This window comes from Dendropsophus ebraccatus, chromosome 12 (genome assembly GCF_027789765.1).
Source record: "Dendropsophus ebraccatus isolate aDenEbr1 chromosome 12, aDenEbr1.pat, whole genome shotgun sequence".
NCBI lineage: Eukaryota > Metazoa > Chordata > Amphibia > Anura > Hylidae > Dendropsophus > Dendropsophus ebraccatus.
Genome location: NC_091465.1, coordinates 65238240 through 65260827, shown reverse-complemented (window position 1 = coordinate 65260827; position 22588 = coordinate 65238240). Strand labels below are relative to the sequence as shown.

The following is a 22588-nucleotide window of genomic DNA, read 5'->3' as shown; positions in this document are numbered from 1 at the left end:
AGTAACCTGAAAATCCATCTCTATAAACAAGGCTACAACCTACAATAACTCTGCTCCACACTTTGGCTGGCTGCACTTTACCTCCTGTCTCTCTCCCCTTACCCCATAGACTGTGAGCCCTCGCGGGCAGGGTCTTTTGTCCTCATGTGCCAGTCTGCCTTTTACCTTATTCATGTAATGTGCTTTGTATCTTGTAATGTTACTGTTTGTTAACCCCTACCACATGTGTAGTGCTCTGGAATCAAGGGCGCTTTATAAATAAAAAATAATAATAATACTAAGGTGTATGGTGCCGAGGGATCGGGGAGGACAGGGTCACGGTCTGCCATGCACTCCCTTAACTTCCGCCGATACTTGTCCCTCCTGCTGGTAGAAGGTACCTCAGTGCTGGATGTTTGGCGCTGGGGTGCCATAAAATTGTCCCACATTTTGTCCAGTCTTGGCTCATTGCCTGTGCACCTTGCGGATGTTGCAACATTCCCGAATGATTTCTGCTCTCTTCCGCTAGCAATGGTGAGCGGGAAGATCTCCATCACTTTCATTGGTAGCTCGGGGAGGTCGGGGTACGTTTTCAGGAAACGTTGTACCACCAAATTAAAAACGTGAGCTCCAGAACCGCTACCAGATTACGGCCGTTATCACACACGACCATGCCTGGGCCGAGCTGCAGCGGCAACAGCCACCTTTCCGCCTCCTGCAATAGGCCGTTCAGCACCTTTCGGGCGCTGTGCTGTCTATCGCCCAAGCTGAGGAGCTTGAGCATAAGCCAGCAAACATTAGGGGAGGAAACTTGCTATTTGACATGTGGCACTCATTGGAGTATTGAGTACTTTTGAGGACTCTGATACTTGAGTGAACAGTATACTCAAATGAGTATGCTCACTCATTTCTAGTATGCATAGGTTGTGCGTGATATTGCAGGTTACCCCCATTTATTTAGGGCTGACCTGTATGCAGTTTCACACACATCTCATAGACGGTGACCACATAGTGGTAGATACATATATTACACAATCACTTTTTTAAACTGTATAAGCAATTATTATAGTATGGTTGTGGTTGCACCCAATAGCTCACATGGAGTGTCTTTCCTAATCAGTCATTCAATTGTCCCATTTTTTTCTTTTCGTCTCAGACCGCCATCATGGCTTTTCAGCACCCCCTCCACCTCCCCCCCCCCCCTACCAAAAGTTCCCACCATTAGGTATGTAGGTAAGTTGCCACCAGTAGATAGGTATGTCCCAACTTAGGTGTCAGCTAGGCTGCCATAGGACGAACATGAAAGGTGTAGGGAGGACTTAGACAGTGAAGCCTGGACTTGCCTAACCCAGCTGTCCCTACCTACTGGCCACAAGACAGCCCTAGGTGACTGCAGGCAACTAGGCAACATCCCCTTACCTTTGCCTATGGTGTAAAACATGAAACAGAGACAAGAAGGACAAAATACAGAGGGATAGTTGTACGGGCCGGGGTCAATGCAAACAGCAACATGGTATAAAGTCAGAATCCAAAGAGTAATCAGAGGACCAAGAGCTGAGATCAAATAACCATATGTAGAAATACAGAGATAAAGATACAGGGTACGCCTAGCATGTTCAGGTGAGCCTAATAGCTAGCACTAGAGTCTCGGTAAGTGAAGGTTTTGGGGTTCTGTCTCCCCAGTAATGTAACAGATAGTATGGTAGAAGCAAAGTTTTGTGTATGTATGTTGTGTTGAGCTGTCTGGCAGCGGCAAGTAAGTCACACTTATGAGAACAGCTTGTGGGTCCAGACACAGCAAAGTTTTGTGTTCGTGTTGGCCAGCGAACAGGAGTGTTAGTGGCAAAGTGGGTGTCGTAGTTTAAATCTGCAGGTTACAGTGTTTGTGGAGTATTAAAGGGGTAATGATGGCTTAGAAAAACATGGCTGCTTTAGCTGTCAAGGCATGATGGGAATTGTAGTCTTATAATAGCTGAAGGGACAAAGGTTCCCTATCCCTGTACTAATACTATACTGAGGTGCAGCAGGGACATCTAGTGGCCAATTTTAATCATAGCAGCTGAGTATAAGTTTACAATACTCTTATTTATGTAGTTTTTTTTATGTTTATTCATCATTCTTTACTGTCCAAAGGATTTGATCCAAGGCCTGGTTTCCCATATAGCAAACTGTCCAGGATGTCACTGTTTAGCAGGTCGATCTTACCTGATTCTTCGACCATTAACACATATCCTCTTTTGATTCTCAGTGTATTCATCCATCAATGCAGAAGCTATATTTAAACTTAATCTGTGTTGAGTGTTTTTTTTTTAATATATATTATACCAGACAGTGTTTTATTTATCTTTATATGCCTTAGCTCATTTTTAAGTGCTATATAATACTGATATATTACTGATTTGTACATTTATTATTTGACGTTAGATTACCCCCAGTGTTATATAAATGCCACTTTTACTGCTGTTTATTTATCATCTGATGAAGAAGAGACTCCTACTCCTTGAAACACGTTTGATTTTACACACTAATAAGACATTGTTTATTTTCAATTAGCCGGTGTCCGTTTTTTGTTTGTTTGCATCTACCAGCCATTAGGACTGTGAAGGGGTTTGCACTTGTTTATAACTAATTTTGTAAAGTTCCCCTCCAGATACATACATAGTAACATAGTTAATAAGGTTTAAAGAAGACAAGAGTCCATAGGGTTCAACCTAGAGAAACCCTACTGTGTTGATCCAGGGGAAAGCAAAAGCCCCTATGAGGCAGACTACAATTGCCACTTCACCAGGAGAAAATTCCTTGCCGACTCCACTAGAACACGCTGTACTTCTTTTCTTTCCCCCCATTTCTAGGGGACCTAAAGTCTTCAAGGTGGTTGGATGACTCTTTGCAACTTTGATGTCCTTTGAGTGAAAAACTGGACAAAACTCTGCTGTTTAATCATCAGCATTGACGCGGGTTCTTTACTGTACGAGCGGTAACACTGTGGAACTCTCTGCCACATGATGTTGTCATGGCCGATTCATTAAATAAGAACAATATAATCTGTTGGTCGCCTACGCTCTCCGCTCAAACATGTCAATTATTTGAGCAGAGAGCAGAGGCACGCAAAAGATTACATTCAGACACTGAGGCAGGCGGGACTCTGAGTGGAGTCCGCAGCGGGGGTTCCGCTCAGGATTTCTGCCTGTTTTCCTCAGTGTGAACAGGCCCTTATATAGGCCGTATATACCACACTATGCCTAGCTATCATGTGTCATTAAACCCTACATATTGCTCCGCTCTCTTCAGACCAGTCATGCTACGAAATACCTGCTTTTGTCATTGATGATTGTACTATCTGGGTACGTTGGGGATTAATCTCTGCGCGACAATGCTCTAACCTGCATTGGCGTCCTCTGAGTGTCTGGCCACGCTTTCCCATTACAATTTCATTGGCTAGAGAGTATGAGATATCCATTCATTTTGCTGTTTAATTTAACTCATTGTATTACCTTACCACTTAACAATATTTTAGTCTCACTTATTTACTTCTAACTCAGCATTGATTTTCATGATGTTGTTAAATGTATAATATGTTTTTTATTGTGCGATCATTTACATGTGGATTTAAGTGTTTTTTTGGCTGCTATATTAATTAATACATCTTACAGTTTATTTAGTTTATACCTAGGAACACCATGATTTATACGGCACCCCTGATCTGCAGCCATTTGACATCCTTAACTTAAAATCACACCTAAACTGCATCCTATTCTTTCTCTATTAGTACACTGACAAATCTTAACAGAGAGGCCCTCTATAACTGGGGTAATTCAGGGATCGTTACCGGAGATACAACCGAAGAGGTGACTGTTTTTATCTTTTTTAACCACCTGCTTATGACAGATCCACACATGGACAATGTGAACTGAGACTGATCAGGGAAAGTGCAATAATAGGGTAAAGACAGTGTTCACTGGTTAAATGAATTGGTACAAATGTGACTAGGGAACTTAAAGCGTAACTGTCATTAAATGACATTTTTAAGAAATCAATAGTACAAGTGATTTTAGGAAACTCTGTAATAGGTTTTATTAAGCAAAATAGTTTCCTTCTGTACTCAAAAAGCTGTTTTTCTACCTCCCCCTCACTTTGGATGAATCTTCTGTAACCAAGTTCCCAGATAAGCACTGACCTTTCTGACCTCTGAATTCAGCGTTTTATGTGCCCAGAAAGTCTGCAAACTGTACAGCTACTTGTCTCCTCTTCCTGTACACTCATCCACCTTGACCTCTCCCCCCTCCATAGGTTATAATGGAACTCAGCAAACCCAGCTTCACTTTGCTCCTCTGTAATGAAGAAAGCTTTGACTGATAATGAGCAGATAAGAAGTAAGGGGGGGGAGGAGGCTGGGAAATAGCTTTTAAAGTACAGAAAGTCTTTTTTGCCTAATAAAATATCATTTATTATTATTATTATTATTATTTTTATTATTATGTTTCTTAAAATGGCTTATACCATTGATTTCTGCGAAAAAAATAAATAAAAATTAAATGATAAGGTTACGCTTTAAACCTGTTGTTAGAACTTTCAAAATCTAAACCAAAAGTAGATGTGATATGAAGGAAGATTGCAATTTACATTCAGTATTTTTTTTTTTTTTAGTTATCATGAAGAACACGGCACTTCCTGTCTTCTGACAGTTTTTTTTTCTCAGAAAAGTCAGAAAACAGGAAGTCCTGTGTATCCCAGGCCATCTGAGCGCTCACAGAGAGAAAGCAGTCATGTGACTGATGGACACATTGATCTGTGACTCTCTGTAATGGGCGGAATTTCTGTGTTTAGTCTGTTTTTTTCCAACTAGCACAAGTCAGAAAATCTGCCTTCTGGAGACTGCATCTGGATTTCTGGTAAGTTCAGCTTTGTTCTACAGCATGATAACAACAACAAAAAAAAAAAAATCTATATTGCAAACTTGATTTATATCACATCTACTGTTGATTTTAGATTTTGAAAGTTATACCGACAGGGACACTTTAAGGTATATGTGTTTTTTTGTGAATCTTTTGGTAATTGTTTAAGCGTATAAAATAAGGTAATTTTAAGTAGAGATTGCTCATTTTTCAGTTAAATATCAATATATATATTGACCATAATATAATACCTGAGGATTGGCCGCTGAGTACTGTTTGTACAGGAGATACTGCTTTCTGCAAGGCTGCACAGATTAAGTGTTTTATTGCCGAGCTCCTGTAGGAAAAGTCACAAGGACCAAAGACTCGGAAGGAGAAGGTAAGAAAAGGTAAGGGCTGGAAAATAACCATATATACCCACAATCTATAGATCACAGGCAGTTGTTGATGTCTTGTATGGATCTTGTATGGATTGGGCATGTACATAAGCTTTCCTGTGTAATGTAAGACCTCAGCTCCGTAGACGAGTATTCAGGCTAGGTTTACAATGCTGATAGTCACCAACACCGCCTGATTGAGCCCATTGTCTTATATGGGGGTCTGCCAGGTTCGGTCATAGTGTCTGCCAATTTTATCAGAAATATAAAGATGACCCTCTAATGCACATGTGAACCTATAGTAGCCTAAAACCAGCCTTATCCCAGCATAGCCTGTACTTCTTACACCACCCTGTCCCTTCAGCTTGTTAGTCTGTTCTTCTAATTTGTTCCTGCTCTGTTACATTGGTGTCCATCCGTGTTGCCTGTATCTGTACATTCATGTGTATGTATATATTTACTGTATTTGTACTTTTATGTGTTTGCTGGAGCTATTATTTATGTAGTGCAAATGTCTTTATAAAATGCTGTAGAATGTATTATCCATAGGCAGTGATTAATTCAGAGTAAGGCCATGATCACATTGCGTAAGACACCGGCAATTCTGTAACAGCCAGTGTCAGAAAATATCATCCCGTTGGTACTGCATGGCCATATGATCTTTATTTCAGATTAATTGTGATGCGGGCGCATCAGTATGCCCATTCACTGCTGAGCCGAATGCTCTATTGTGTGAACTAACACGCCTGTGCGGCCGCTATCCAGTTATTAGCGGCCGCACAAAACTTACATGTAAGTTTTTCGTGCAGCCGGTTAGAGTCCCGGCCAGAGTCTTTACTATGTGTATACGCTCCAGCTGGGATTCCATTCATGCACATACAACGTATCTTCTGCATAAATCACGGCCGTTGTTGCACATTGCAACAACGGCCGTGATTTATGCAAAGGATACGTTGTGTGAACACGGCCTTAGGCTGCGTTCACTTTCCGTTTTTGCAAAAAAAAATAAAAAGATGAATTTGTGTACATCGGTTTTGATCTGTTTTCAGTTGACATCCATTATAAAAAAAGACTCAAAACGCATCCGTTTTTTTTATAGTACACATAAATAAGGTCAGCAATACAAATGCATCTGTTTTTCCATCTGCTTTTTGCAAAAACATAGTGCGAACCCAGCCTAAACTTTCCTCACTGAGAGGGTTCTATGAGGGACGGCTGCTGCTCCAAATAATATGGAAATCAGACAACAGGCTCTTCAGACAATGCATTCCCTATTAAGTAAATAAAACCTTTTGTTCAAAAAGTCTCTGCTGTAGCAGTAAAGCCCCTATTCCACAGGGCGACTATGAGGCCTCGTTCCCCGCTCGCTGCAGCCGCTATTCCATGCAGCAGCAGTGAGCAGGTGAGTGCAGGAGGGGCCGTGGGAAGCTGCGGGGGGCCGCCCGGGTGATTGCTAGATCGTCCAGGCAGCCCATAGCATACAGCAGCGGTCTGCTGCCACTGCTCCTATTCTACAGAGTGACGGCAGTAGGTCGTTGCTGTATAAATCACTTGTTTTTCAACATGATGAACAACAAACGACTGCAACGATCAGCCGACATGAACGATGCCTTCTATTCCACTGGGCGATTATCGGCCGAAACGGCCCACAATCGCTCGGTGGAGTAGGGCCTTAACTGTATATTATTTGCATAAATTAAGTCTTTCACAGATGCCCCAGTGATCAGCCATCACTACCCCACAGTGCGGCCTCCTCGATCTCACCCTGTGTGGCTTCTGGTTACGCTATATCTATTAGACAAACCTGCATCAGAGTCAGATCTGCAGGACAGAATTCCTATTGCAATGATTAAAACTGACTCACAGCATTCAGCAGTGGAAAACATGCTTTTGCAAATAGAGAGCATTTTTGAGAACGTAATGTATATTTGTAGCGAGATTTACTTAGCTACAGCGCCACCTATAATTAACTTTTTTTCAACTTCTTTCTTTAATACATTTTATAACATTAATTCCACTAACCGTTTATATAATTTTTAACTACTTTACTTACAGAGTCAGGTAATAGCTGACAGGGTTATTGTCATATGAAATGGAATAGATATCTGCTCCTGACAATTGTTTTGAACCATTTTACAGACTATGGACGATAACATCCCCTTTGTCTTCCTGGAGATCACACTAGCCCTGAGCATTGTCATCCTGAACCTACTGGTTTGCGCCACAGTCTACCTGCATAAGGAGCTGAGGACCGCCACTAACTTCCTGATCGTCAGTCTGGCGGCTGCAGACATCGGTGTTGGAGCTCTGGCGATTCCATTCTCCATTGTACTTAGTATGGAATACACTCTCTGCTTTTACACCTGTATATTCATCACCTGCTTCCCACTGGTTACCACCCAGTTCTCCATCCTGCTCCTTCTGCTCATCGCCATCAATGCTCATCTCAAGATCAGGCTGCCAAACAGGTATGGGGGGGGGGGGCATACATAACGTCTATGTACTTTTTAATCATCTCCTATATGGCAGCATGCTCACACAGCTAATAGGTGGAAGATATTGATAACATGATCATTGATATTTAAGCTGAATCTGTCAGCTCGAAATCATGCTCAGAACTACACACATGGGCAGATAGCAGATAAGGCAAATGATACCAGTCTCGTAGCTGATGGCTCATCGTAAATTTAGAAAATCATGTTTTCCCTCTAAGCTTAAGAGTCATAGAGGCTGAGCTAAGCGGCAGCATGCACACTTCATTCCTCCCCCATGTCTCCCTGCCCTGTATAATTAATGTACAAGGCTCGTGGTTGGAAGCCTAACCCTGTACAATGATGCACAGCAGAAAGGGGCTTGGGGTGGGGGAGGCATGCATGCTGCTGCTCAGCCTTACCTGTGCAGCTTTTAAGCTTAGGGCGGGGTTCACACTAGGTATGACACTGGTTGTTCCGCGTCACAGAACAGCCGGTGTCAGTGAAGTTTATCCCGGCCGGTACTGAAGTCCTGGCCAGGATAAACTTCAATTCTATTGAATTGGGATGCAGGCGCATCCGTGTGTGGCCGCATCCCAATTCACCATTAAATGCAATGGAAAGTGCGTCTGGAGCCGCACTCTCCATTGTGTGACCTGTCAGGCTTCAATGAATAGCGGGCGCACAAAACTGACATGTCAGTTTTTTTAGTGGGACCGCTAGTGATCCTGGCTGGAGTGCATACTATGTGTATACACTCCGACCGGGATCCCATTAATTTTCATAGCAGTGTATGTTTTGTATTAATCACGGCTGTTGTTGCAATGTGCAACAAAGACCGTGATTAATACAAGAGATACGTTGTGTGAACATAGCCTAGAAGTAAATTGTGATTTCTGTCCATGTCTGCAACTCTGAGCATGATAAAGAGCTGACAGATTCCTAATGATAAAGTGATTACCTAATGTCTTGTTTCTGAAAAATCTGTAGCGGAACAGCTCCATCATAGGAGGAGCTAAAGGGGTTAACCCACCCAAAAGCTATTCTCTATACATAGGATAGGATCATGAATTAGAACGAGGGTCCTCTTAATAATGCATGATTTTTCTCTTACAGCTACACAGTGTATGTGACCAATCGACGTCTAGTCCTGGCAGTCGTGGTGTGCCTATTCCTTTCTGGTCTTATTGGCTTTTCTCCAATGATGGGATGGAACCAGTTCCAGCAATATGTGGGCATCAATAAATCTCACATCGCTTCTGAAAGGTCCTTCTTTGCTTTTGAGAGGTCTTTAGTTATATATCCAGCACCTTTCCAACCACGGGACCTTTCCAGGGCCTATTTTAGCCACAAAGTAGTAGCCACTAACACTAGTAACATCCAGGGCAACCATCTCGGCTGCTGCTCCCTGACTGCCGTCTTCAGTCCTGAGTATCTTGTCTACTTTGTGTTCTTTGGGTGTACTCTGCTGCCATTACTCATCATGTTGACCATCTATGGCGACATCTTTCGAGTGGTTCGAGGGCACCTGAGGACTTCTAAGAAGCGGGAGGCCCACATGGCCTGGACTCTACTGCTCCTAGTGGGCATTTTCTGCTTTTGTTGGATGCCACTCAACACCATCAACAGCCTCAGACTCTTGTGTCAGTCTTGCACCCTCCCAGTTTCTCTTATCCGCTTAGCTGTGATCTTCTCACACATGAATTCCTTTGCAAATCCATTGGTGTATGCCATGAGGAAAAAAAACTTTGGTGTGGCCCTCAGATCTGTGGTTCTTCGCCTTGTACAATGTTGTAAGTCACCCAAAGTTGTGTCTCGGAATCACAAGATTTACCCACAAGATGTATAACCCAAGAGCATTCAAATATTCATTCATTGTTCTTGTAATATGGGAAATACTTAGGAGCTCCATGTTTTCTGGTTTATATACAGACATGTTATATACAGGAAGAAGTACATAGATATACAGATTTTTTTGTGTTATACATAGTAGAAATGAGCCTCGTGGGAAACATTAAGGGTTTGGGGGTAATTTAATAGCAATGTCCTAACCACAAGATAGACCACCAATATCCTGAGGATTCATCGCAGCCGTGCTCTGGCACATACCCAATGAACTGCAAGAGGGAGATGGCCCTGTTTATTCTGTGGCGGAAATGCAGCCATTGAAGTGAATGCGATCTGCACACCACCACGAAGCCATCTGCTTCGGTCAATTTACTGTGTATGTCTTAGGCCAACAACAAGCTAACAAGACACTGATGGCCTATACTGGCCTATACTATCAATATTAAAGGCATACTCGGGGGGGATTAAATCAACCAGTGTCAGAAATTTTAACAGATTTGTAAATTACTTCTATTTAAAAATCTCAACTTCTGGATAACATCAAGTGTAGTATCTGTTCTTATAAGTTTAATATCTTATATGTCCCCTCCTTGGGAAACGGAGGAACTTTCCAGAGCAGTAACAAATCCCTATAGAAAACCTTTCCTGCTCCTGCTCCAGATTGCAACACCGGCCATTATTAATTGAATAAATACATTGCATTGACTTCTATAGAATCCCGGGACAGAGTGTATACACATAGGGTGAGATTTATCAAAGGATGTAAAATTTAGACTGGTGCAAACTACCCACAACAACCAATCACAGCTCAGCTTTAGGCAGTGCTGAAAGGAAAGCTGAGCTGTGATTGGTTGCTGTGGGCAGTTTGCACCAGTCTAAATTTTACACCCTTTGATAAATCTCCCCCATAGTATACACTCCGGTCGGGATTCTTTGCGTCCGCACCAAAAACACCTCACCTCAGTTTTGTGTGGCCGCTATTCATTGAATAGCGGCTACGCAAGACTGACTGACCAGACAATGTAAAGTGCGACTCCGGCTGCACTTTACATTGTCAGCTATTGTTAATTAGGCCCACTTCCCAATTATAAAAAATGAAGTTCATCTGGATGAACTTCACTAACTGACACCGGCCGTTCTGTGACACGGGTGTCATACATGGTGTGAACTTGCCCTAAATAAAAGTCAGCAGGTTCAGTTTACAGTTTACAAGTGTCCGTACACCTTATACTAAAGTCATCTACACCCACTGCCCCCTGCTAACAGTATAAGGTGTATGGGGGCCTTTCCACTCTCCACTGACTGCTGGTGGTGATAAGTGTGTGATGGATTTTCAGCACCCGACCTAATTGTTTGTCTGCCTGCAGCTCAGCCCTTTCCTCCCTAAAGGGAAAACATGAATGTTCAGCCGTCCACACTATTCATGTATATAGGTAACTCTTGTTGGGTTAGCATGAGAGCATTTACCATACACTAGCAAATGAGCTGAGCCACTTCTCTCCAAGGGACTAACAGCAACTACATATGGTACATACACTGTTGCATATTTATGTTTCCATCGTCTAATATGCAAGAAAAATGTGTCGAGATGTGTCTTCAGTTTCCTTTTAAAGGCCTGTTCGCACTACGGAATCGGCAGCAAAATTCTGTGCGGAGCCCCTGCGCCCGGACTGCGCACTGAATCCTGCCCACTATCTGTTTGAATGGGAGGGCTCTCGTGCCTCCGCTCTCCACGCCTCTGTAACGCCTGGAGTCATGGATCCACTGAACCGTCACTAGCGATGGCACTAACCTCATCAGGGAGCGGAGTCTAAGGGGCCGCTGGTTTTCACCAGAGCCCGCCACAAGGCGGGATGGACTTGCTGTGGCAGGTGACCCCCAGGTCGCTACCCCTGGCTTGGTTGCTAGTGACGGCAGGCGAGGCGTGGCAGGAGCAGTAGGCAGGAGATAAATGCAGGCAGAGGTCTGTAGGCGCGATCGCAGGTGGCAGACAGTACTCAGGAACAATAGGAAGGCAGCAGACAGGGACTAGGGACCAGGACAGCGGACAGGAACAAGGAACAAGGACTGAGGTCAGGAACAACAGGGAGCTGGGCCAAACGCTATGGGAAGCATGTAGAGGCTCCAACACGAGGGACAGGGCATGCTGGGATTTATAGGGAGTGATTGATGCAAACCTCCAATTAGGGGTGGACTGGCCCTTTAAATCTGAGACAGCCGGCGTGCGCGCATGCCCTAGGAGGTGGGGACACGCGCGCCGGCCAGCACAAACGGAGACAGGAGCGGGGCGAGGTAAGGCGCCCCCCGGGGCCGAACAGGTAGCAGCGTGGGGTCCCTGCACATGGACCCCGGCGGCTGCATGGGGCAGAGAGAGGTTGCGGCGGCGGCCCGGAGCACAGGACGCCGCCGCGAACCGTGACAGCCTCTCCACTCAAAGAATTGACCAGACCGATTCCGTAGTGTGAATGGGCCCTTACTATATATGCCTATTCATGTGAATATGAAACTATAGAGAGAAGCTAATGTTCTGTGTAGGCCTACACTAGCTTTAGGTATTATTTTCAGTGCACAGAATGTGTATATGAAATGTACTTACTTTTAGTTGCAACCCATTTTCATACACTATACCATAAAAGATTATAGTATAAAATAAAGGAATATAAAGACGTCCATTAAAAGTATAATACACCATAAAATACAGCCATACTTCTATACATTCAGCAGATGCCACATCCTCATTGTGAAAGCTATTGGTTACATTGTGTTCTTGGAGAAAGAGGCAGCATCTGTTATCCATCATAGGCACACTGTACTAGTGAGGACTGAAAGGGCTTCCTATCTTCAAGGTTGTAATTGTTTATGATGAATGTATGTTATCAGGTTTGCACTGTATATCTTTATCTATATATGTATTTACGCATTGTCTGGCGAAGCTGCAGCTGTCCAGAAGTCCCTTGAGCGGTCATATACTATACAATGGTTGGATGTGCTGTTACTATGATGCAATTTACTGTCCCCAACATTGTGGTCCTTAAATATGTAAAACTGAGGAAAGTACAAGTCCCTTTACATGAAACTAAATGTTTACTTAGAGATGGATATATAACATCACTTTTAAAAATATGTATTGAATTTCAGCGCTGATTCCTTACTGAAAATTCCACCTGAAAATATAGTGCAGAGCCAAATTCCATTGAGTTCAATAGAATTTGCGCTCTGCAGTTCTCACAGCGAAATTTTCCATGGCAGATCCGCTTTCCGCAAGAAGAATTGACATGTCAATTCTTCTGGCGGATTACGCTGGCAGAGTCCCATTAAAATGAATTGAGCAGTAAGTTTCTGCTCTGAAATTTTTCAGTGCAGATTTTGTGAGAAATGCTTGCGGAAATTCAGTGCGGAATTGGAGAAAATGAATTTGATTAAATGAAAAATGAATTTGCACAGTATTCCGCCAGAGGTGATACCGGATGGAACCAGTTTCACACAAGCTAAAAGGATTAATCTAACAAATTGAGTTCATTTAAATGTCACTTTTTTCACCCAAGAATACACTGTTTTATCTTTGTTAAAGGGGTAGTGCGGCGCTCAGCAATTATTCACAGAATAACACACATTACAAAGTTATACAACTTTGTAATGTATGTTATGTCTGTGAATCTCCCCCTTCCCGTGTCCCCCCCCCCCCCCCGCACGTGTACCCAGAAGTGTGGTGCACTATACATACCTGATCCGTGTCGACCGACCCCGTCCACCATCTTCTTCAAAGACGTCATCTTCGAGAGGCCGGCAGACCCGCTCCTGCCGCCCCCCCTCTGCCGCGTCATAACTGTGCTCAGCCGCGATTGGCTGAGCACAGTTATGCTCAGCCAATCGTGGCTGAGCAGCTGATGACGCTGCACAGGGGGGCCGGCATGCGGGATGGCTGCAGCGAGTCGGCCGGCCTCCCGAAGATTGCATCGACAGAAGACGCGGGTCTACACGCGTCAGGTATGTATATCACACCACACTTGCGGGTACACATGCGGGGTGGTGGGACACGGGAAGGGGGCAATTAACAGACATAACATACATTACAAAGTTGTATATCTTTGTAATGTGTGTTATTCTGTGAATAATTGCTGAGCGCCGCACTACCCCTTTAACTTCTCTTTGTTCTATTCCGGATGGGTTGCTGGGCAGTGTCACTAGATAATTTTTTCCTATCCCTTGCATCAGGGCTGTATTAACTGCTGCCCTATGCACTAAACCTGAAAAGGCCCCATCTTCACCCACCAATTAGCATCATGAGTTTCTAGTTTCTGAACATCATATTGATATCTGATCAGTCTTAGGCCGCGTTCCCACATTTACTGTATGACACCAGATGCAGCTGAAGCCAGACCCTCATGCAGTAACCGATAGGTGTATGGACACTAATCCTGGTAACATCCGGATTGACACACCCACACCAGACCTGACTAATAACAACCTACCCTACCACAGGTGCCAAGTGGTAAATACAGCCCCGCTGTGCATGCAATCTCAATGTTTTTTGGAACCCCTATAGTCCACATCATCTCTGGTCAGTCTCCATCCCCCTCTGGCAGCCATAAATATAGTTGCCAGTAAATTCTCACTCAGTCTCCTTACCATTCTTGCATCTGTGAATATAGTCACCAGTAGTTTCCCAGTCAGTCCCCTTTTCCCTCTGGCAGTCATAAATATATTTCTCAGTAAGGTCCCAGTCAGTGTCCTTTTCCCTCTGGCAGTCATAAATATATTTCCCAGTAAGGTCCCAGTCAGTGTCCTTTTCCCTCTGGCAGTCATAAATATATTTCCCAGTAAGGTCCCAGTCAGTGTCCTAGGGGTGGACTGGCCCTTTAAATCTGAGACAGCCGGCGTGCGCGCATGCCCTAGGAGGTGGGGACACGCGCGCCGGCCAGCACAAACGGAGACAGGAGCGGGGCGAGGTAAGGCGCCCCCCGGGGCCGAACAGGTAGCAGCGTGGGGTCCCTGCACATGGACCCCGGCGGCTGCATGGGGCAGAGAGAGGTTGCGGCGGCGGCCCGGAGCACAGGACGCCGCCGCGACCGTGACAGCCTCTCCACTCAAAGAATTGACCAGACCGATTCCGTAGTGTGAATGGGCCCTTACTATATATGCCTATTCATGTGAATATGAAACTATAGAGAGAAGCTAATGTTCTGTGTAGGCCTACACTAGCTTTAGGTATTATTTTCAGTGCACAGAATGTGTATATGAAATGTACTTACTTTTAGTTGCAACCCATTTTCATACACTATACCATAAAAGATTATAGTATAAAATAAAGGAATATAAAGACGTCCATTAAAAGTATAATACACCATAAAATACAGCCATACTTCTATACATTCAGCAGATGCCACATCCTCATTGTGAAAGCTATTGGTTACATTGTGTTCTTGGAGAAAGAGGCAGCATCTGTTATCCATCATAGGCACACTGTACTAGTGAGGACTGAAAGGGCTTCCTATCTTCAAGGTTGTAATTGTTTATGATGAATGTATGTTATCAGGTTTGCACTGTATATCTTTATCTATATATGTATTTACGCATTGTCTGGCGAAGCTGCAGCTGTCCAGAAGTCCCTTGAGCGGTCATATACTATACAATGGTTGGATGTGCTGTTACTATGATGCAATTTACTGTCCCCAACATTGTGGTCCTTAAATATGTAAAACTGAGGAAAGTACAAGTCCCTTTACATGAAACTAAATGTTTACTTAGAGATGGATATATAACATCACTTTTAAAAATATGTATTGAATTTCAGCGCTGATTCCTTACTGAAAATTCCACCTGAAAATATAGTGCAGAGCCAAATTCCATTGAGTTCAATAGAATTTGCGCTCTGCAGTTCTCACAGCTAAATTTTCCATGGCAGATCCGCTTTCCGCAAGAAGAATTGACATGTCAATTCTTCTGGCGGATTACGCTGGCAGAGTCCCATTAAAATGAATTGAGCAGTAAGTTTCTGCTCTGAAATTTTTCAGTGCAGATTTTGTGAGAAATGCTTGCGGAAATTCAGTGCGGAATTGGAGAAAATGAATTTGATTAAATGAAAAATGAATTTGCACAGTATTCCGCCAGAGGTGATACCGGATGGAACCAGTTTCACACAAGCTAAAAGGATTAATCTAACAAATTGAGTTCATTTAAATGTCACTTTTTTCACCCAAGAATACACTGTTTTATCTTTGTTAAAGGGGTAGTGCGGCGCTCAGCAATTATTCACAGAATAACACACATTACAAAGTTATACAACTTTGTAATGTATGTTATGTCTGTGAATCTCCCCCTTCCCGTGTCCCACCCCCCCCCCCCGCACGTGTACCCAGAAGTGTGGTGCACTATACATACCTGATCCGTGTCGACCGACCCCGTCCACCATCTTCTTCAAAGACGTCATCTTCGAGAGGCCGGCAGACCCGCTCCTGCCGCCCCCCCTCTGCCGCGTCATAACTGTGCTCAGCCGCGATTGGCTGAGCACAGTTATGCTCAGCCAATCGTGGCTGAGCAGCTGATGACGCTGCACAGGGGGGCCGGCATGCGGGATGGCTGCAGCGAGTCGGCCGGCCTCCCGAAGATTGCATCGACAGAAGACGCGGGTCTACACGCGTCAGGTATGTATATCACACCACACTTGCGGGTACACATGCGGGGTGGTGGGACACGGGAAGGGGGCAATTAACAGACATAACATACATTACAAAGTTGTATAACTTTGTAATGTGTGTTATTCTGTGAATAATTGCTGAGCGCCGCACTACCTCTTTAACTTCTCTTTGTTCTATTCCGGATGGGTTGCTGGGCAGTGTCACTAGATAATTTTTTCCTATCCCTTGCATCAGGGCTGTATTAACTGCTGCCCTATGCACTAAACCTGAAAAGGCCCCATCTTCACCCACCAATTAGCATCATGAGTTTCTAGTTTCTGAACATCATATTGATATCTGATCAGTCTTAGGCCGCGTTCCCACATTTACTGTATGACACCAGATGCAGCTGAAGCCAGACCCTCATGCGGTAACCAATAGGTGTATGGACACTAATCCTGGTAACATCTGGATTGACACACCCACACCAGACCTGACTAATACCAACCTACCCTACCACAGGTGCCAAGTGGTAAATACAGCCCCGCCGTGCATGCACTCTCAATGTTTTTTGGAACCCCTATAGTCCACATCATCTCTGGTCAGTCTCCATCCCCCTCTGGCAGCCATAAATATAGTTGCTAGTAAATTCTCACTCCTTACCATTCTTGCATCTGTGAATATAGTCACCAGTAGTTTCCCAGTCAGTCCCCTTTTCCTCTGGCAGTCATAAATATATTTCTCAGTAAGGTCCCAGTCAGTGTCCTTTTCCCTCTGACAGTCATAAATATATTTCTCAGTAAGGTCCCAGTCAGTGTCCTTTTCCCTCTGGCAGTCATAAATATATTTCCCAGTAAGGTCCCAGTCAGTGTCCTTCCCACTCTGGCAGTCGTGAATATATTTCCCAGTAAGGTCCCAGTCAGTGTCCTTTTCCCTCTGGCAGTCATAAATATATTTCCCAGTAAGGTCCCAGTCAGTGTCCTTTTCCCTCTGGCAGTCATAAATATATTTCCCAGTAAGGTCCCAGTCAGTGTCCTTTTCCTCTGGCAGTCATAAATATATTTCCCAGTAAGGTCCCAGTCAGTCTCCTTTTCCCTCTGGCAGTCATAAATATATTTCCCAGTAAGGTCCCAGTCAGTCTCCTTTTCCCTCTGGCAGTCATAAATATATTTCCCAGTAAGGTCCCAGTCAGTGTCCTTCCCACTCTGGCAGTCGTGAATATATTTCTCAGTAAGGTCCCAGTCAGTGTCCTTTTCCCTCTGGCAGTCATAAATATATTTCCCAGTAAGGTCCCAGTCAGTCTCCTTTTCCCTCTGGCAGTCATAAATATATTTCCCAGTAAGGTCCCAGTCAGTGTCCTTTTCCCTCTGGCAGTCATAAATATATTTCTCAGTAAGGTCCCAGTCAGTGTCCTTTTCCCTCTGGCAGTCATAAATATATTTCCCAGTAAGGTCCCAGTCAGTGTCCTTTTCCCTCTGGCAGTCATAAATATATTTCCCAGTAAGGTCCCAGTCAGTGTCCTTCCCACTCTGGCAGTCGTGAATATAGGCCCAGATTTTAAACCACTGTAAAATAGAAACTGTAAACTGCCATAGCAACCAATCACTCTGGTAAAATGAAATCTGAGCTGTTATTGGTTGCTATGGGCAGTTTACACCAGTTTCTATTTTACACAGTTTGATTTCCCCATCTGGCTGCTGTATATATCGGCCACCACTAAGTTACCAGTCTCCTTCCCCCTGTGGCATCCAAATATATGGTTTCCAATAAGTTTCCAGTCAGCCCCCTCACACACACCCCTATCCCAGCAGCTGTGAGTATAGTGCCTAGCAAGTTCCCAGTCTCTTTCTCCCTGGCTAGTATCTGTATCCTGTGAATAAAATCACTGGCTCCCTAACAACATATCCTGACTTAAAATCATTGGCCATCCAGCACACATCACTACATTTAATTACGATGCATGGCTGACGGTTGATCAATCTATACAATAAAAATAATAAAGTTATACATACCTGTCCTGCTAGCTTCGGCCCACTCCCCCAGTGTCTGAAGTGACAGGCCGCTCAGCCAATCACTAGCCACTGTACTGTCCTGGTGATTGGCTGTGACAGGAGTGGGACAAAGCTAGCAGGACAACAGGGAGCGCAGAGAGGTATGTATAACTTTATTATTTTCACTTATTTGGCAAAGGCTGCACAGACATCCCTAACAATGTCTGTGCAGCCCTTGCTGCACAATTATCAAGCTGTATGGGCTCAGTAAGCGAGCGCCGATCTAGCAGATTGGTGCTCACTTACATAAATTCATCGGGCCGTGTAATACGGCCCTTAGTTAGTCCTCAGCCAGATGTAGTCATCTCAGCTTTGCTGTGTATTACTGTGCCCAGTATTGTGTACTCTCACACTTACCGGATCCGCAGCTTATTTCATTTAAATAACTGAACACAGCATCAAATCTGCACCATCAAATCTGCTGCAGATCTGCTGCGGATCCTGTAGGTGTGAACGCACCCTTAAAGGGGTTATCAAGTTCTACAAAAACATGGCCACTTTCTTTCAGAGACAACACTACTCTTGTCTCCAGTTCAGGTTCAGCGTTATAAAAACATGGCCGCTTTTCCTCCTCTCTTGTTTCCCGGTTGGGTGGGGTTTCAAACTCAGTTCCATTGAAGTAAATGGAGCTTAATTGCAAACCACACCTGAACTGGAGACAAGAGAGGGGGGAAAGTGGCCATGTTTTTGTAGCGCTGGGTAACCCTTTTAAGCTCCATTCACTTCAATGGAAGTGAGCAGCAAAACCCCGCCCAAGCTGGAGACAAGAGTGGGGCTGTCTCCGGAAGAAAGTGGCCATGTTTTTGTAGCGCTGGATAACCCCTTTAATAAAGAACTCCAGAAAGCTCCATCTACAGGTAAACTTAGGATCACTGTACACAAATCTTACTGTGAGTACAGTGACTGAGCATGTGTATCCTCATGCATTAGATGGCTCTGCACATTACTATACACTATGAACACTAGGATGCACCATACTATGTAAGTAAATGTCATAAATTTTAACTGGATCCTTTTTTTTAAAGGGGGATTCCTATCCCAACTTGTTATCCCCTTATATGTCTAACAGGCTAATGGGTGGGGATCCAACTACTACGACCCAAACCAGTCCAGAGCGGGGGGACATAATTGTAATCTGCAGCTACTGCTCCATGCATGGGATCACAGAACATTCCTGAGCTCAGCACTATGGATAGGGGATAACAAACTGGGGTTGGAATACTCCTTTAATGCATATAAATAGCCAACACTGTTCATGTTTCATAATCTGTACAATAAATATATTTCTATATAACAGCATATTATAACCCAGAATTCAGTGCAATTACATTATTTATGACATATTTCTATAAACCAGAGGCCAGATACCATATCACACCTACTGTATGTCCTGCTGCTAATGGGCCTCCTATCTCTCTGCCAGCTCATCCATGACTGCCCGTCCCGGTGTGGAGGTAATCTCCTGCAGATTGTCACCAGGGGCGCTATGGATTTACTGATCCTCCGCCAGAGCCAGCAGCAGATGTTTTCGTTTACACTCCATTAAATCTCTATAATAATCTATAGACTGTGACAACACTGAGAGCCGGAGAAGGGGATACTGTATCATGGAGAATAGTATATATAGTGTATGATGCCAGTGGCGGATTACCCAACCTGGGCCCCTAACCCGCCCCCCCCCCCCCCCATAAACATATTGCAGTTACATCCAGTGACTCACCGGGGGCGTCTTCTCAGATCAGAGTCTGTCACCTTTTCTTTTTCTCTCCATCCAGCCTGGGCCAACTTCAGCCCGGGCCACCTTGAAGTCTTCTCCTGGCTGTGCATCTTCTCTCCAGAATCTGCCAGACAAATATTTTAGGCTCCAACACATACAGTAGTTAGGTCCCTTGTACCCCTATAAAGTAGTTACTCCCCTCAGTACCCCTCTGGTTACACCCCTCTGTGCATCCATAGTTTTAAGGTGTCCCTGTAGTATATAGACCCTTGTGTGCTCCTCCAGTTATATACAGCCCTCCTGTGCGCTCCCCCATTAGTATATAGACCCCCCCCGTGTGTTCCCCCAGTAGTATATAGCCCCCCTGTGCGCTATCCCCAGTAGTATATAGCCCCCTGTGCGCTCCCCAGTAGTATATAGCCCCCTGTGCGTTCTCCCCAGTAGTATATAGCCCCCCTGTGCGCTATCCCCAGTAGTATATAGCCCCCCTGTGCGCTCTCCCCAGTAGTATATAGCCCCCCTGTGCGCTCTCCCCAGTAGTATATATCCCCCCCGGTGCGCTCCCCCAATAATATATAGCCCCCTTGTGCACTCCCCCAGAAGTATATAGCCCCCCTGTGCTCTCCCCCAATAGTATATAGCCCCCCTGTGCTCTCCCCCAATAGTATATAGCCCCCTTGCTGTGCTCTCCCCCAGTAGTATATAGCCCCACGTGCACTCCCTCAGCAGTATATAGCCCCCTGTGCTCTCCTCAATAGTATAAAGCCCCCCTGTGCTCTTCCTCCAATAGTATATAGCCCCCTGTGCTCTCCCCAATAGTATATAGCCCCCTGTGCTCTCCCCAATAGTATATAGCCCCCCTGTGCTCTCCCCAATAGTATATAGCCCCCCTGTGCTCTCCCCAATAGTATATAGCCCCCCTGTGCTCTCTAACAATAGTATATAGACCCCCTGTGCTCTCACCCAATAGTATATAGCCCCCTTACTGTGCTCTACCCCAATAGTATATAGTCCCCCTGTGCTCTCCCCAATAGTATATAGTCCCCCTGTGCTCTCCCCAATAGTATATGGCCCCCTTAGCTCTCCCCAATAGTATATAGCCCCCCCCTGTGATCTCCCCAATAGTATATAGCCCCCCCTGTGCTCTCCCCAATAGTATATAGCCCCCCTGTGATCTCCCCAATAGTATATATCCCCCCTGTGCTCTCCCCAATAGTATATATCCCCCCTGTGATCTCCCCAATAGTATATAGCCCCCCCTGTGCTCTCCCCAATAGTATATAGCCCCCCCTGTGATCTCCCCAATAGTATATAGCTCCCCTGTGCTTTCCCCAATAGTATATAGCCCCCCTGTGCTCTCTAACAATAGTATATAGCCCCCCTGTGCTCCCCCCAACAGTATATAGCCCCCCTGAGCTCTCCCCCCAATAGTATATAGCCCCCTTGCTGCGCCCTCTCCTCAATAGTATATAGCCCCCTTGCTGTGCTCCCCTCCCCTCATATAACATTAAAAAAACAAACAATTATACTTACCTGGGTCCACGCGTTCCTCTTCTCTTCCCTCTTGTGGCCGCACTGCAGCGGTCACAAGAGGCTGCACTCCCCTAACCCTCGCACCGACGCTCCGGTGACGTCGGGCGCCAGAGGGAGAGTGCGGCCTCTTGTGACCGCAGGAAGTGCGGCCACAAGATTGACTGAGAGGGAGGGAGCCAATGGCGCTCTCTCTCTCTGTCAGTACCGCCGCTGCTGCTGAAGCGCAGCAGCGGGCGGGGGGCCTGAAGGGGATGCACACCACAGCAGGCGCAGCACATCACTCAGGGGCCTGCTGGGCCCCGAAAGTGATGTTCTGCCGTGTAGCATCCTTCATACCAATAATGTGGGCGGCGGCAGCATGGGCCCCTCCAGAGCCGCGGGCGGCCGCCCAAACCGCCCGCATTATAATCTGCCACTGTATAATACATATACAAGATGTGGATCTATTAACAGGTTTCCTGGTAAAATTAAAGAGTCTGCTTAAGTCCACTAACAGCGCCACCCATATTCATGGTCTATATTTGGTATTGCAGCTTGGCTTCATTCCAGTGAACAGGACTGACTTTTTCTTTTCTTTTTTTTAATCAGATCATTTTTTATTTGGATTTTTCCAACACTCAAAACGAAACATTTCCCAATAAAATTGGAACATATCATACATTTGCATAGTTATGAGATGGTAAGTATTTTCCAACTGCAGGTCATGGCATGCAATCAAATGCTGCACACTGTAACTACAGGTGTATAAAAATAAAATAAAAAATAAATAATAATAAAACATGTACATGTCTAGTATTCATCATCACAATCACATTAAACCAGTGTGTCCCTCTCCTACTGTACAAATTATGTGCTAAGCAGGTCATATGGCATAGTACATCCCTCAATATCATAAAATATCCTTACTTAGAACGCATTTAAAAGGACCTGAATTGGGTTTCTACAAATCCTATGTAGTATAGGTGACAGCAGCCCAGGGGTGTCAATCCACCTTCCCCAAATTTTTTCAAATTTCTTAAAACATTTCCGTTTCATATACACACCTCTCTCAAGCCTAATCACCGCATTCATTCTATGTGTAAATTCACCAATAGTCGGTG

At 44.7% G+C, this 22588-nt stretch overlaps 1 protein-coding gene and 1 pseudogene across 1 annotated transcript; both read left to right on the top strand.

Annotated features, from left to right (window-relative positions):
- Positions 1-327: 327 nt before the first annotated feature.
- Positions 328-9571, top strand: LOC138768733 (adenosine receptor A2b-like). Its single transcript, XM_069946689.1, has 4 exons — positions 328-376; positions 3271-3323; positions 7391-7719; positions 8839-9571. Exons 1-4 carry the CDS (start codon positions 328-330, stop codon positions 9569-9571), a joined length of 1164 nt encoding a protein of 387 aa, XP_069802790.1.
- A 517-nt stretch (positions 9572-10088) lies between these two features.
- On the top strand, positions 10089-10181 carry LOC138770190 (U2 spliceosomal RNA; annotated as a pseudogene).
- Positions 10182-22588: the final 12407 nt, after the last annotated feature.